At 42.1% G+C, this 16,552-nt stretch overlaps 2 protein-coding genes and 1 pseudogene across 6 annotated transcripts in view; 1 reads left to right on the top strand and 2 right to left on the bottom strand.

Moving 5' to 3' along the window:
- Pfkm (phosphofructokinase, muscle) overlaps nucleotides 1-1,777 on the bottom strand; it is a 46,364-nt gene extending 44,587 nt beyond the window's left edge. Inside the window, exons 1-2 of the mRNA XM_036208857.1 lie at nucleotides 1,687-1,777; nucleotides 951-1,073 (exon numbers count right to left, since the gene is read on the bottom strand). Of these exons, the coding sequence (XP_036064750.1) occupies nucleotides 951-1,073; nucleotides 1,687-1,768 (205 nt within the window). The 5' untranslated portion in view covers nucleotides 1,769-1,777. The remainder of the gene's footprint in view (nucleotides 1-950; nucleotides 1,074-1,686) is intronic.
- Nucleotides 1,778-2,998: 1,221 nt separating this feature from the next.
- Senp1 (SUMO specific peptidase 1) overlaps nucleotides 2,999-16,552 on the top strand; it is a 55,852-nt gene continuing 42,298 nt past the window's right edge. Inside the window, exons 1-5 of one of the 5 annotated variants that reach the window (XM_036208862.1) lie at nucleotides 3,100-3,663; nucleotides 9,280-9,327; nucleotides 11,076-11,206; nucleotides 12,411-12,495; nucleotides 13,415-13,456. In XM_036208862.1, the coding sequence (XP_036064755.1) occupies nucleotides 9,324-9,327; nucleotides 11,076-11,206; nucleotides 12,411-12,495; nucleotides 13,415-13,456 (262 nt within the window). In that variant the 5' untranslated portion in view covers nucleotides 3,100-3,663; nucleotides 9,280-9,323. Of the gene's footprint in view, nucleotides 3,719-4,823; nucleotides 5,031-9,279; nucleotides 9,328-11,075; nucleotides 11,207-12,410; nucleotides 12,496-13,414; nucleotides 13,457-16,552 lie in introns of those variants that run through there. The other 4 variants (XM_036208859.1, XM_036208858.1, XM_036208861.1 and 1 more) reach the window with 4 other exon arrangements.
- Nucleotides 5,272-6,185, bottom strand: LOC118597056 (annotated as a pseudogene).

The following is a 16,552-nucleotide window of genomic DNA, read 5'->3' as shown; positions in this document are numbered from 1 at the left end:
TGTTTGATGACATTTTGTGTATGCTCTAACAAATAAAGCTTGCCTGAATGAAGATCAGAGGGCAAAGCCAGCTACTAGTTAGCCATAGAGGCCAGGCAGTGGTGGCACACACCTTTCATCCCAGCACTTGGAATCTAATGCCTTTACTTCCAGCACAAGGGAGGTAGAGACAGGAAGAGATATGGCTGGGTGGAGAAAGGAGCTCAGTCCTCTGTATGAGGAGTTGGTGAGGTGAGAAGTGACTGTGGCTTATTCCTTTGTCAGTCTGATCTTTCAGCATTTACCCCTATATCTGGCTCCGGGTTTTTCATTAAGACCAATTAAGATTTGTGCTACATTTTGAGTGTACCTCTCATGGTTTCATGTGTTGAAAATGTGGTATTCAGTGCAGCATGTTAGGCACAGGTGAAACCTTGAGAGTGGGGTCTGGTGGAAGGTAATTAGGTTATTGGAGGTACTGACCTGGGAAGTAATGGATGGGGTTCCTATGGACCCCAGTTAGTTCTTGTGAAAGAAGGCTGTTATAAAATAGACAAACTGGCCCCTCCCCCACCATCTGGTTTTCTGTTTCATCATGTGATCTCTCTTTCTTGCTTATGATCTTGCTATGATGTGGCTCAGCCAAGGGAATCCTTAGCAGAGGCCAAACAAAAGAAGCAGCCCACTCTTGGACTTCAAGTTTCCTAAGCTGTGAACAAAATCTTTCCGTTTTATACATTACTCAGCCTTGAGTAATTTTGTTACAGCAACAGAAAAACAAAAGTAATACACATATGGAGGAAATGAAAAAGCTATTCTTCTCTCTACAGTTTTTCTCTCTCTCTTCCTTTCTCTCTCCACACACACTTTCTCCCTTGTGTCTTAAACTTCGGCCTACTGTGACTCATAAACCTTTTGTTATCCAATACCTCTTTTCACACCCATCCACATTGTTTACCCACATGCCTCACCAGTTTCAATAACAGGTACAGGTCCCTCGGTGTTTGGATCATCCATAGTTTCTAGTATCTTCAAGAGATCTGTCTTTAGATGGTGCGTTGATATGATCTCGTTGGCACTTGAAATTTCCTCATCTGAGAAGCAATAGCTGTAGGTCACCCTCACGGTGCGACTCAGGGAGAGGATGCTCTTTACACATTTATTTTGCCTAAGAGGCCTAGCTAGCAAAAACTTCCTTTCTATTTTCTACCGATTAGAGTAGAAAACCACTTTTCTTTGGGCCTTGACTTACATATTTGGGAGTTCTTATTACAATAACAACAAGGACTCCCACAAATGAGCCCAGACAGATTAGAATAATCCATAAATTAAATATCAATGCCAACCCCATGTTCCACACACACATACACACACAAAATATTTTTCAAACTAGGAATAGGGCCGGGCGGTGGTGATGCACGCCTGTAATCCCAGCACTTGGGAGGCAGAGGCAGGTGGATCTCTGTGAGTTCGAGGCCAGCCTGGTCTACACAGCGAGTTCCAGGACAGCCTCCAAAGCTACAGAGAAACCCTGTCTCAAAAACAAAACAAAACAACAACAACAAAAAAACCCAAAGAAACCAACAACCTAGGAATAGAAGTAAACAGGTCAGTTCACCCCTTAAGTCTATAATTAAACCAGAAGTTCTCATCCTGTATAGCTCCGAAAAAACCTGTCCCCTATCACTGTAGCATAATTAATGATACCTGTGCTCTCAGTAGTCCTGACTACTTGGCGAGCCTGAATCACACACATGAAAAAGTTCACATGTAATTCCTCTTTATGCATGGCTATTTCCTAGAAATAAAGAGAGTTTAATCCAATTAAATAGATCTGTGGAATAATTAAAGTGTCAAAGGTTGACATAATCTAGGCATACTTAATACTGCCAGGCTTTAGGATTTAGCCACATAAAAACACCAGTATATAAGGTGATATAAATAATCTACACTTATATATACAACAAGTCAGGATCCCTGAACAAGCAAGTTCCCCTCCTTCCCTTTTCCAGTTGCTGAGAGTATGGGAAAGGCTGGAGGTTCCAGAGCTTTTCCCTACTGAATTCAGGGCTGAATTCAGACAGGCGGTCAACTGGGTCTAGAATACCTATTCTGAAGCACCTCTTCAAGGCTTCTAAATAGGGTCTGAGCCACAGGCATACTAAATTAAGGCGCTTGGTAAATAATCTGAATGAACAAACTTATTTCTTTGCCATTATTCTATCTTTAAAAGTCTGGCATTGCCGGTGGTGGTGGCGCACGCCTGTAATCCCAGCACTCGGGAGGCAGAGCCAGGCGGATCTCTGTGAGTTCGAGGCCAGCCTGAGCTACCAAGTGAGTTCCAGGAAAGGCACAAAGGTACCCAGAGAACCCCTGTCTCAACCCACCCCCACCACCACCAAAAAAAAAAAAAAAAAAAAAAAGGTCTGGCATGATTACATGTTTAACACCTCTGGTGAGCCTCATTAGAAATCACTGTTTTAAATTTCTCCAGTTATGTAAGGTTCTGCGTGTTGTCGGAGTCTAAGCCAAGGTGTTCCCAAAGTTTCTCTTCCCAGTCCCTGGTCTCTCCTCTACCCCCACTTCCTGTGATCAGACAAGAAGCACACTAATTTCCAGAAGATAAAGTTGGAAATAGATTTTAGATCTCAAATCCTCATTTGTTAAGGAAGGGACAACAAATCCAGGACCACAGCGAAAAGCTACCCTGGAAACCTGAGCGTTAAGGGGGGAAAAAAAAATCAACGAACGGAACCAGAAGACAGCGGGTAAGGGAGCCGAGGGACAGAGAAAAGCAAAGGACGGCGGACGCACTAACACTACTCCAAGTGTGAGAAAGAGAAAAAGCCGGGTCTGAGGGTGACGAGCAGATTAGGACCAGACTCAAACGCTCCCTTGGCTTCTCAGGCCTGGCCACCTCGCGCAGGCCTCCCACGAGCCCGCAACTTTCTGCTATTTGACCTCTTGCCCCACCCCCTTTCCTCTTCGGCGGCTGCCTAGCCGTCTTCCGGTGCTATAAAGACGGTTCCGGTTCACGAAGGTTCCCGGGCTTTGCGTTCCGCGCCCGGCCGGAAACTCTTTTGCCTAGCAGCCGGTTCCGGTTCGGTGAGTGGCGGCGGGAAACTGGGGGAGGGGTGAGGATGGAGGGAGACTGGGCCGGGAGGCTGTGTCGGACCGGGCCCGCCAGCCTCCGCTGGGCTGAGCGGAAGCGAGGACCGCGGTGGGGACAGTGCTTTTTCTTCCGCCCCGCCCCCTGGGACCACCTCCACTCCCCCCTGCTGTCCGGTGGCGGCTGTCTGGCCCGGGGCTGGTAGCTGGGCTCGCCGAGGCCGCCCTTTCAGGCCTCTGGCTCCTGACCCGCGCAGAGGCCACCTCCCTGCGGTCACAGCAGGCCCTTCTCAGCGCCCAGATCTACTTTTCCACGGGGAAGAGGCCGGTTGGGATTGCTGGAGTTTCCCGCCAGAGCAGGGTCCTCTCCAAGGGAGAGCTGTTTTCACCAGGGAAGTTCCGCTTTCAATCCCACCTGCTTCACCTCTCCTCTTCCTTGAGACCTGAGTGATACTTCTCGACTACTTCTGTGTCTCACGTAAACAGTTCTCCAACTCTTTTACCCTGTGGTATTTCCCTGAGATGTGATATCGCTAGTGCCACCACCAGAGAGAAACGCCTGGACCCTCTGCACAGGTTATGAAACCCCCCTTAACTGCCACAATTTTCTTACCTGGCTCATCTCCTCTTGGTAATTGTCTTGAACCTTTTCTTCTTATATCCTAACGAGATCTTTCTGGATATGTGCTAGGTTTCTCTGGTCTTGAGCTTGGTGATTTCTGTTTTATCAGGACCTCTACAGTTTTTCTGTTATCTTGTTGGCAATAACTTGCTCCTTTATCACTTTAAACTCACACTTATTAAAATTGTTTAGTTCATGTGGCATACTTAATTGTGTTGGAGTGGTGGTGATTCTTGAAAAACAATGTATGTCGTCTTTTATAGTCTGCCAACTATTTGACTTAAGGTTTTCATTGTAATCGAAAATTCTGGGTGAAGTAGAACATGCATAAGTATTCTTCATAAAGATAATTTGTATTCAGGATTCTTGCTGACATGTGGGTTACACTGACTTTGGGGTTACAGTGGCACGTTCCAATTAGACTGCCTGCCTTCCCATCCCTTTTAGAGCTTCGTTCATTTTATCTGATCTATTCAGTTAAGTATCCCGACTGCAAACGTAGATGTCCTGTCACTCATCTGTTGAACTGAGTCTAGAGAGGGAGTGGATGAGTATACAAACAGGTTCTGCCACTTGTGGCTGGGGTGATGTAATTTTTTTCTTTCACTGACTTCTTTGCTGTATCTGGGAACACATCTGGCATCCTCTACTGGTCTGTGAATTTTGTTGTTGTTGTTTTGTTTTGTTTTTTCGAGACAGGGTTTCTCGGTGTAACAGTCCTGATTGTCCCGAAACTCAATTTGTAGACCAGGCTAGTCTCAAACTCAGAGATCCACCTGCCCCTGCCTCCCACACCTGGCTTGCCTATGAACTAAGTGGCAAAGACCAGATCTTATTTGTATTTGTATCCCAGCATTCCACACTTAGTATAGCACAAGTATATAAATGAAAGAAGTCAAATACTGTTTAAAGCTGTAGACTATTACGGGGCTTAAGGTGTTAGTTTAGTTGGTGTATTGATTTATATTCTGTTGCAGTCAAGACTTCATCTTTTCCCCCAGATTTCTCGTTCCACATTATAACTAGCTGCTTAATATTCTTTCTGTAAACTAAATGAGTGATACATACTAGGGATGAATTATTAGAATGACTTTCTTTTTCTTTTTTTTTTTTGCATTCCAGTTTTTATTTGAAAACAACTTAAATTTTTAGACACAATTTTAGTATATAAATTTGATTTTGTTTTTATACAGAATATAAAGATTTCCCTCATTAATCTTCCATGTGAAGGGGATGACAGGCCAGAAGAAAGACATACTCTGCACACAAAGTACACCTCATGACACAGAAACTGCAAATAAGGCCAAGTCATCAGCTTTAGGTAGGGACTCGGCTTCTAGGGGCTTGTGAGGCTACAGTGTGCACCCAGACACAGCAGGGCAGAGCTAGTGGGGGCTCAACGAGGGTGTTCCACTACAGCAACGAACTAAAGGAAATGAAAGGAAGCGTGAGTGTTAGTGTACCCAGGGCATGTTAGACCAGTGTCTGTGCAGCATGCTAAGTTAGTTACAACTTCTTCACTGGTGTGGATGAATCGCTAATGGTCTTGTTTCTGCCTCTTCTTTCAAATTCAGGCATGTCTTATTTTAGATGGGGTATAGCTTTTATCTATTATTTCATCCTGTAAAAACATGTGAAGACAACGTTCATTCTGAGCCAGAGGATGACCAGCGACCTTGTTTATAAACTGTTCCAGTCCCTGCTTCCTTTCCTCGATGAAATTATCAAATATTCCATCATCTCCTCTAAAAGGAAACTGCCACAAAACTGCTTTCCCAGGGAGGGGGGAACTACCACCTTGCTCGCGCTCTCTAGTTCACTTGGAAGCCAGTCACTGTAGATTCCTTCAGCTTGAAGATAGGAAGATTTGTCTTGACCCTGATCTCCTAGGTGGTGAGTCAGCCCTGGCCAACCCCCACAGTCTGCAGGTTGCTCACATGGATCTCCAGGAAGCTGCTGGGTGGCCTGTAGTCGTCATTCAGGTTCTGTGACGTGGTGATCAGCCGCGTCCGCGGTCTCCGCCATTTCGCTCTCGCTGAGACAGCGCGGCAGCCGCGGGCTCTCTCCACCACCTCCACCTTCTCTTAACGCTGCCGATTTTCTTTTTCTTTTACCCAAGATAGGGTTTCTCTGTGTAATCTTGGCTATCCTGGAGTTCACTCTGTAGACCCAGCTAGCCTCAAACTTACAGAAGTCTGCCTGCCTCTGCTTCCTGAGTGCTGAGATTAAAGGTATGTGTCACCACCACCCAGCAAGAAAGATTTTCTTAAAAGGAAAATTTGTCCTCCTTGCTAGAATTTGAAGACATCTAAGGTTCCTTATCTAGGACTTCATGCAGAATCTTGGTTTTGTTGTTTTTTAAATCTCTTCTTCTAACACCATTGTGAATGAAGGTACTAGAAGCACACCACAGAAGCAAGGCCTATGTGTATTAAGGTATAAATGTGGAGCTTTAGTCTCTACACATAGAAGCCATGATCAGTACCCAAAGCTAGCTGGAGGTTATTTTTCAGGTGCCCAGCTGAATCTCTGAATGAGGATGTCTGAGGGATTGAAGCTGTGCTTTGCTGGAGACGTGCACTGGATGAGGGATTCTTGAGTCTTTTGCCTCATCTGTGTGATGTCATGCAAGTCATTTAACTTTTCTGAATCACTCAGTATCTAGATTGTTTTCCCCTCCACATCTCTAAAGTGAAAAAGAAATTAACTGGGATTGTTCTCCTGGATACCAGAGGGTTTGTTTCTTTCTTTTTGAGAAAGCATCTTGCTGTATAATCCAGAGTGGCCTCAAACTTGAAATCTTTCTGCCTTCTAAGTTCTGGGTACTATATTCTTGTTTGTTTGTTTGTTTGGTTTGGTTTTTCGAGACAGGGTTTCTCTGTGTAGCTTTGCGCCTTTCCTGGAACTCACTTGGCAGACTAGGCTGGCCTTGAACTCACAGAGATCCACCTGGCCTCTGCCTCCTGAGTGCTGGGATTAAAGGCACGCACCACCACTGCCCAGCTGGATACTATATTCTTAAGTTGGTTGTCTTCCTCCTCCTCTTCTTCCTCCTGCACCTTCTTTCTTCCTCTTCATTTTTCGAGACAGGGTTTCTCTGTAGCTTTGGAGCCTGTCTTGGAACTCGCTCTGTAAATCAGGCTGGCCTCGAACTCACAGAGATCTACCTGCCTCTGCCTCCCGAGTGCTGGGATTAAAGGCGTGCGCCACCACCGCCTGGCCTAGAACTTTCTTTGTACACCAGGCTGATCTGGAACTCATAGAGATATTCCTTCCTCTGCCTCCCAAGCACTGGGATTAAAGGTGTGGCCCCCACTACCTTTTTTAAAAAAGGTGTGGAGTGGGCTAATCATAGTTAGAAGGTGACCTTGGTTGGTAGGAATCCCCCCCCCCCCACACACACACATTAATCTGGACCCTAAAAAAATTCTTCTTGTAAGGCAGGAGGAATAGCTCAGTGGTTAAGATCTCTGGCTGCTCTTCCAGAGGACCTAGGATCAACTCCCTCAACCCACATGGTGGCTCACAAGTATCCATAACTCCAGTTCTGGGGGATCTGATGCCCTCTTCTGATCTCTACAGGCTCTAGGCATGCACATGGTGCACAGACACACAAGCAAAATATTCATACACATAAAATAATCTTAAAAAAAAAGAATTCTACCCTATTAAAAAAGGGGAAGATAGCCTGGAGAAATTCTAAATAGAAGCTTTTTGCTACGTTGAGCATTTAGAAATAGTTGAAACCTAAATCTTAAGGCTTGAACTAGGGGAACCCTTCCTGGCAGGCCCAGGCACTGTGCTCACTGAAGCAGCCTTCCTTGTATGCTCTTTGTAGTGGGGACCATTGAGAAAGTCTGTTGACATCACATAGTCCCTTGACTACTTTGAGGATTCAGAAGGACTGTGGGCCTGATGATCGAGTACTCAGTCTTCTTAACTAGAGCACTGAAAGTGGGTGGGTGTGTGGTTATGTCGTTAAGTAGCTCTGAGCAGTTAGGCTCTTAGCTACCCCAACCCTTTGCTGGGAAAATTCATTATCTGTAACTTCACTTTCTGCAGTTGCAGCTACAGTCAACCGAATTAAGAAAATAAATGGGAAATTCGCTATTTTGAGACAGACCACATAGGCACACATACACACAGAGTGTGTATTTCACTGTGTGCCTCTAGCTGGCCTAGAACCACGCTGGTCTCAAACTCACAGAGATCTACCTGCCCTGCCTCTCAAACTGTTCTGTTTTTATGACTGTTGTTAATCTCTTGTTCTAATTTAAATTAAACTTTCCTAGGTATGTATAGGAAGGGGTGTGTGTGTGTGTGTGTGTGTGTGTGTGTGTGTGTGTACACAATTCAATACCACTTGTTTCAGAGAGTTGGGTTCGAGGCTCCAAATCAACCCAAGCAGACACAAGGAGTTACCCACAAAGCAAGACTTAATGCAGGGCACACAAAAGAAGTTGGGAAGGGGAGGGGCAGATCAGTCAGGGCCACAGAACAGACCCAGGGGCTGAACTGCGACCCCAAATGCCATTTGAAGCAAGTATTTAAGCATAAAAATCACAAACATTTGTTGCCAGGCTATAATTTTCCACCAGTCAGAATTCAAAGATTAGGGGCTTCCTGAACGATCATCAGAAAGACAATGCAAGCCTTTCAGAACAGCCATTCAGATGCATTTGTCCTGTCTGTTGTTGGGGACAGCCATGTTTCTAGAGAACTGGTTTGAGGAGGAGATGGGTCAGCTACTGGAAGTTTCCGAGCTCCCCTAGGGAACCTGAACTTTATTTCACCCTACAGGTAAAATGGAGTCTGAAGTCAAAATACTTAAGACAAGGTGCTTTTGCCTGTTCTAGCAAGACATATACCGGGAGTCTTGCAACGTACCTCCTGTGTGAGGGGGACCTCTGTATAGCTAGAGAAGCTTTGGTTTAAGCTGGTTTGGTTTGGTTTGGTTGGTTGGTTTGGCAGTGAATAAAGGACTTTGTATATGGTATGCAAGGGTTTACCACTGAGCTGTGTTCCCACCCTGGTTTTTAGCAGTTTGATGGATAATGTTGGAGGGGGAGGCAGAGAAGGAGAGGAATGTGTTGTACAACTGAAAATGTTCCTTGACTGTACTCAATAAATGCTTGTCATTTTGTTTGTCCTCTACTACAGTTTATAGAAGAGAATCTTAGGGTCATAAAATCGGTCACTTGCTTAGAAAATGTTTTACTGTGAGGTAATAGAAAAGGCAGTGGATTAGGAAGAATTTCTGGTTGTAATTTCATTGCAGTCACTAACTGTATGATTTTTCTACACATGATTCAGTCTCCTGAGGTTGGCTTACTTGATTTCTGCTTTGGTGATCTGTGATTCTCTGGGCTATCTGTAATTGCTGTCTAATGCAGAGTGTTTGCAGACACCTCAGACTGGTTTTATTTTTCAGTTTTTTCTCAACAAATCAATAGCCTTTGCCATTTTTCTCCATTAATGACATAAATGTCACATCTGTGTAAGTTCCTGTTATAATATTTTAACTAGATGCTTCACAGTGTAATATTTATGTTTTGTGTTTTCTTTTATAGGATTTTGTATCTTTGCTAAAGTCAGTGATGTAAAAAGACCTGAAATGGGTAAGACTAACTAAAGCTCTCTTAGTTACTGACTAGTTAGGCTGGAGAGAAAGATCGAGTTTTCCAAGTATTTGCTATGTTTATGTCTTTGTGCATAGTAATAATATTACAAGATCTTAGTCCTAATTAAATACTACCATATACTCAGCATTATTTTCCTTTGGTTAATACATTGTTTACAGAATCATTTAAGATCATTTTCTTATTCATGGAAAAAAACAAATGCACACTAACAGTATTTATTATGTTTACTATGTATCCACTCCAAGTGCTTAATATAAGTTAATTCATTTCATTGTTTCAGCCATCTTACAAAGAATAATAGTGTGTACAAAATATGCAGGATTGAACCAACAATGTATCAACAAGGAAAGTGAGATGCAGGTTTAGAAACCTGCTTGGAGTCATACACTGTATCCAGCAGAGTTCAGGCCCTGTTCTGGAGTACTGTGTTGCACTGCCTCCTGTACGATGAATAATCTGAGTAAGGAAAATATTTCATGTTGCTAGTGATTTGGAAACTTTGCAATCAGAACATTTCCCATTTCATTCACAACATTGTATCTGTAAAGGAGCTCGGTGTACAGAAATAGCAGCCAGTTTAGGAATAAGTAGAAATGCCTACATCCATATTCCTTCAACCTCACCTTAACCTTTTTCTTTACTTTTTCTCCATGTTTGCCCCCACCCCCCACCCCATACACTTCTCTTCTTTCCTTGGTCTGCCCTCTCCCTCTCCTCATCTGTTTCCACTTTCTCATGGCTGTTATCAGTGTAAGTCACTGAGTTCCTGTTTCAGCTCTTTTATGGTATAGATGTTTCTGAAGTAAGATTCTGCCATGGTACTGTAGCCATTGAGATGAGGTGATGCAAAAAAACATACAAATAAATTCTACTTTTTTTTTTTTTTTTCCACAGAAAAATCAAGTGGATTAAGTTTTTAATGGCTGGTATATGGGGGGAGGGTACATGCACATGTATGTGTAGGTATGCTTACCCAAAGGGGATTTTGAATATCCTGTCTGCCTTACTCCGTTCAGATGGGACTTACACTGAACTGGAAGCTTACTGTTTTTGCTAGGTTAGCTGGCTAGTCAGTAAGCTTCCAGAATCTGCCTGTTTTACCCCACAGTGCTGGGGTTACAGGCAAGTACAGCCATGTCCACAGTTTACATGGGTGCTGGGGATTCCCACTGAGGTTCTCCTCCTTGTCCAGCAAGCACCCCACCCACCCACCCACAGAGCCACCCGTCTTCTCAACTCCTGGCTCCAGTTTGAGTGAGGATAGGAAATGAACCAGTATGAACAGTTTTGGAACGGGGATGTAACTCCTTCCCTTTTTCAGTGAGAGGCCTTGCCGTGTTGTCCATGCTGATCCCAAACTCGGGGGCAACTCACCTGCCTTTGCTTTCCAAATGCTGCAACTTCTAGAGCATGGTTCTTTACCCAGTGTCCTGCTTTTTAAATATTAAATTTATGATACTTAAGACATTGAAAGTTTTCTTTGGGGGACATTTTACCCTTTTAAGAACTATAAATCAGGGTGTTTTTTATTCTTGTATAGGCTTTGAGCTACTTGTTAGATGATATCAGTCGATTCTAAATGGGCCAGTGTCTTTCATGTTAAAAAAGAGGGGTTTTGTTGGACTGTCTAATTCTTTGAGAATCACTTTTATTAGGTGAAGATTGACTCATAGGAAACTATTATGGGAAGGTTGTGTGACTTGGATCTAACCTCGACTCTCTAGACGATCCTGCTGACCGGATGAAGATGGATGCTGGGGAAGTGACTTTAGTGACCCACAACTCCACCTTCAAAACCCATCTCCTGCCACAGTCATGTTTTCCAGAGGACCAGCTTTCACTTTCTGACCAGCAGGTCAGGAATGATTTTTTTCCTGTAATAAACTAATTGTTTTGTTCATTATAAATATTCATCTGATACAGTTTGAATGCCACACTAAAAAATCCAAGCATGTGAACTTTTTAGAATAAATAATTTTAGTGTTTGGATTTCTGCTTGGTTTAAGATAAGAAAGTTAAGACAAAACAGATGATATATGAATTAAGAAGAATATTTTTTAGAAAGCTCTTCATGGTTCCTCTGGATATTAAACTGTTGACACATAGCTCTCTGTTCTTTTAAACTAGGTCTTAAAATCACTAAGCATTAGCTTGAGGCGGGCAGGTGCACAGCCATTCAGAGCACATACATCACAGAGCTTGTCTGTGATGTGATTCATAGTGTTTCAAGGTCTGGCCCAGACGCAGCATGTGCATTGCCGGGGCCTGGTGGCAATGCAGAGTCTGAGCGTCTGCCAGTGGAACAGAGCTGTATTGTAAAAGCATCCCTAGCTGACTTGTATGCATGCTAAAGTAACAGGAACACTGCTAGAAAGCAGCCTTGGGCCAGAGAGATGGCTCAGCAGAGACAGGCACTTGCTGCCAAGCCTGATGACCCTGCTAGTGGAAAGAACTGCCTCCTTCAAATTGTCCTCTGCCTCCTCACTTATGCCGTGGGATGAACAATAAATAAATGTAATGTTTTAAAGAAAATGGTCTTGCTCAGTAGAAAAGCCATTAGTAATGTGAATGAGATCATTTGATGCTGTATGAATCAGCTTCAGTGTAGCAGGTTAGGCATTGGTCCCCCAAGTCATGTGAGTTTTGCATCTATGTTTCTGTTTTATGCGTATGCTAAGATTGCAGCAGCACCGCTGGTAAAAAGTAGTCTGTAAAGTGTTCAAAAGAATGAAAACCAAGTTGATATTCTCAGCTTCCTTAACATGTTAACAACTTATTTTCTGATAGAATATAGTAAATGCAGTTATGCCATCCAATAGTGCCATCTGTAAGTTGTAGAGCAGGTAGTTACTTCCCATCTTTACCCTTAAATCTGAATAATTTCACCAAATTGTCTTTTTCTTGTTAGTATACAGCATATTTATAATATAATAGATATATATATACAGTATAGTGAGTTGCAAAGTATATCATAGTCCTGTTTAGCAATGTTTTCCTTAGTGTGGACTTCTAGTCTCTTTGTCAATAGTCTGTTTTAAGAAAACAATCTTCTGTTTTAGATCCTGCCTTCTAGGCAGGGGACTTTGGACCGACTTTCCCCATGTTCTACAAGAAGTGCAGCTTATCATCCAGATTATTACTCAGGTATGGATCCTTGCTTGTATTCAAGTCACCAGACACCCTTCACGTTTCTTATAGCAAATACTTTGTGTTTACCATCTCTAAAAGTGAAAACATTATCAGGTGTGGGAACACCTCGGTGGTAGAGCACTTACTTACCTGTTGTGCTCAAAGCCCTGGGTTTCCTCCCTGGCCGGCACTGTAAAAAAAGGTGAAAGCATTGTCAAAAGTAACATGGCATTTTCCCATTAACACATCCTTTTAATAAGGTATTTATGCGTTTGCATTTAGTTGCTATTATAGTTTGGATTTAATGTCAACCAAATACTATTTTTTGAGTTGGAAAGTTTTTTTGTAATCTCCTCGTGTATTTTATTATAGAAAGTAAAATAGCTTTGATTTTGGTTTTGTTTTGTTTTTACTATGTATGTAATACAAAGGGTATTTATTTCATATTGATTTAAACCACATGGCTAACTTATTTCTATTCTTGAAACAATTAAACCTGAAAATTTATTTCTGTCCAAGTTTGTTCCTCCTTCAGGGCAGGAAATGTTAACTACATGTTTTTGTCTAGCACCTGCCACAGCCATATGCTTGTGTATTCAAGGACTTTGCTACTCAACCTGGGATCCAGGATAGAAGTTAGCATTCTCTTAAGTGCCTTGTTGTCTGCCTCGTCCTAAGGTTTAGGCTCTGACAGTGTTCTGCCCCTGACCTGGATAACTAAGACTTTGCCCATGGTCTCTGGGGCACTGTGACTCCAAAAGATTACAGTGGTCTTCCCAGGTCTTGTCACTTAAAATCCCATTTTACCTCAAGTATGGGAATAACAGGAATATCGTAGAGTCTGCCTACATGAGAGGGTTTTTTGGTGAGGATAAGCTTATGATAAATATGAATAAATATGCACATAATAATTATTATTATTTGGCTTCCTCAGGATTCTTTGTCAGCAAGATGAGATCTCCTCCCCTAAAAAGACGTTAGTATGATGTTCTTTTAGACTTATATTATATTTAAGTATGGGTTATTTAGGTGGGTGGTACTATACCTTGGGCACTAGATTTCCCTTCAGGATGGGCAGTGGCCTCTACATAGTATGTGTGATTGACTTCAGTGGTGAAAAGGAACTCAGAAAGTAACTCTTTTTGCCATTATTACTGAAAAAGGCTTTTTGGTGAACAAAGAAATCTGGTGTGATAGATAGTTCATTATTAATCCTACAGAAAAAAAAACAGTTGAGTAGATAATGAAATCAGATCATTAATATTTCCATTTGAATCATGCTATGTTTGCTTGTTATTTCATATGCCAGTTTACCATAAGATAGAAGCATTCCATTTGTTTAAAATAATTGCTTCATAATAAACAGTTGTATAGAAAATTAGATATACACCCCTTGATTAAAAACCAAATCTTATTTAATTCCACTCTCTTTGGTCTCTTCTGATTTATCTCTGCATATATGCATGGTATACATTATAAGATTTGACACATAAAATCTTTATAACTCAAAGTTTGTATTTTTTGTTTTCTATCTGTTCACATGTTCTTCTCCACATTTATTGTTTTCTGTTGACTTTTAATCTGTGGCATTGTTAGGCACAGTCATAATCCCTTATGTGTAGTTTTAAACTCCAAAAGCTCTAAAAACTTTTTTGGATTTGATATTAAAACCTACATGAGCTAAAATGAAGAGTTTTCTGTTTTGACTTCACTTATCCCTATAAATAGTATACCCATTTTGCTGCAGGTACCAATATTTGCTTATAGAGTGCTGCTCCAGATTATACTGGCAAGTGTCATAGAATAACAGACTATTTTGCTAAAATTCCAAGTTTGTAATTCTGAAGTATAATTGGACCCCAAGGCTTTATGATTTGGGGTAAATGCCCAGTGCTCTCTTTTGGGTCATCATTGTTTTCCCTAGGGCTTAAGTCCACTACACCTTTGCCATTGTTGATTAGTAATAACACCACTTAAAAGCATTCATATAGTTTTTTCCTTAAATTTTAGTTGAACCTTAATACTGACAAAGATATATCTGAGATACCCCAGTTCCTCATTTGACCAGAATCCAGCCACAAATTGTTGTTATTACACTTTTCCTGTGTTTATCATCATACCACAAGTTGATCCCCATCCCAAAAATCTTTAAAGTTTATCTCTCATTTGAATTTGTGGCCTTCTTAAGAAAATAGAAGTATTTGGTAATAGTTTTGTATATGTGGGAGAAAAACAACTGAATGCTGAAGTCCTGCTGAAGAGGCAGTGCCTAGCTCTCTGTTTTCCTCGTTCTCTGTGTACTATCTACAGATTGAATCGGGATCTGTTCACCTATCAGAGTCACCTAGTTCTTGGTTAAACAAGCTTACCATCAGAATTTTACATCTAATATACATCCATAGGGCCCAGGGCTTGATCCCCGGCACCACACAAAAACAAAGCTGCTTTTCACCAGATACTTTAAAACCTTTTTCCTTGGCATCTCCATTCCGATTCTTCACAAGCCCTGCACAGCCTTGTCTGTGCTGTCTGCCTGAATGCAGTCAGTCACTTGGAGCCCCCTGCCATGGGGCTAGGTGTGGGTCTCCAGGTCTGAATGCAGTCAGTCACTGGGAGCCCCCTGCCATGGGGCTAGGTGTGGGTCTCCAGGTCTGAATGCAGTCAGTCACTGGGAGCCCCCTGCCATGGGGCTAGGTGTGGGTCTCCAGGCACCTGTCACCGTCTGATCTAGCACTGCCATGCTGTCTTCTACCAAGATGAAACCAGACAGGAAAGCCCACATCAGGGGCCGATGGTTTATTGTTCTGTTGGACCTATCTATCTCTCTGGATAAAGCCTTTCAGAACGTCTGCTCAGACTATGAAAAGAAAGTGACTTTTCTGAATTGTTTGGAAAACCTCAGTGCAACACTTTGACTGTAGTGGCCACTCTTACGAATGAATGGAGAGCACACTGGAAAAGTTTGGAGTGTTGGAATCCAAGTAAGCAATAAAAAAGTAGATTGAGACAAAAAGAATTTTCTGTTGCTTTAAACATATCAATATCTTTGGAAAATGTGTTAGATTAGGTTACTAGGCTAACTTTTTTTAGTGTCCTGTTACTACAGTAACTAATAAATCCCAATGTTAGCAGGAAAATAAAGGGTTACTTTCACAGTGACTGATTATGGGACACATTCTTCCTTTTTTTTGAGTTGCAGAGAGAAGTTTTCTTATAGATTCCATAGGTAAGAGCTTGAGGGGAGGTGAGCAGTGAGCCTCTGAGCAGTGGCACATACTCTTGTTTTTTAATATAGTTTGTTATGTTCATAAACATACAGCCTGTCTCTGCAGAAGACTTGCAGAGAAGAGTGCTCAGTCATTTCATTAGAACGGAACCACAGTCACATTTTCATCATACTCTAGTTTTGTACGCATGTCTGAACACTTAACAGATCACCTTGTCTCTGCCTTTATGACTCTAATTTCTTAGTGATGACGAAATAACAGGTTAAATTTTTCTTAAAAAAAAAAAAAAAAAAAAAAAAAGGTTTGCAGCCTGTTATTAGTACCCTATCCCTACCAGCAATTAGGGGTTCTTGAGTAATGCCATTAGCTAGGGCTAGACCACCTGCTTGAGCCCATGCTTCCCTCTCCAGTGAGTGCTTGCTCTAGGGAAGGCTGTTGCTACTTATCCTGGATCTCAAATTTCACGTCTATCAAGATGATTTCTATTTTTTAACAGATTTCTTCCTTAAAACATCTTTAGTTAGGTCATTTAGCAAGAAGTGTGAAAGCCGATTATTTCTACTGTTACTACTTTGCATTTGGCAAGCTTTTCTGGGTTTCTTACTACAACTCTCACGTGTCTGCCCCTAGAGTGACGGTACCCATACATGTTAAGCCCACATGTTTACTAGAGAGGAAGAAAGTTCTGATTCACTTTGAAAATGAATTTACTTCTTTTAATTATGAACCTAATTATGACTGCACTGCCTGGTGAATCATTTGATACTAACAGCACCTTGGATTGCGTTTTCTCCCCCTCATCCTCTTTGCCCCAAATCCTATTTTTATGGTTTACTTAAGGAGCC

Source organism: Onychomys torridus, chromosome 16, assembly GCF_903995425.1.
Source record: "Onychomys torridus chromosome 16, mOncTor1.1, whole genome shotgun sequence".
NCBI lineage: Eukaryota > Metazoa > Chordata > Mammalia > Rodentia > Cricetidae > Onychomys > Onychomys torridus.
The sequence above is the reverse complement of the archived record's forward strand: the minus strand, read 5'-3'. Positions and strand labels throughout refer to the sequence as shown.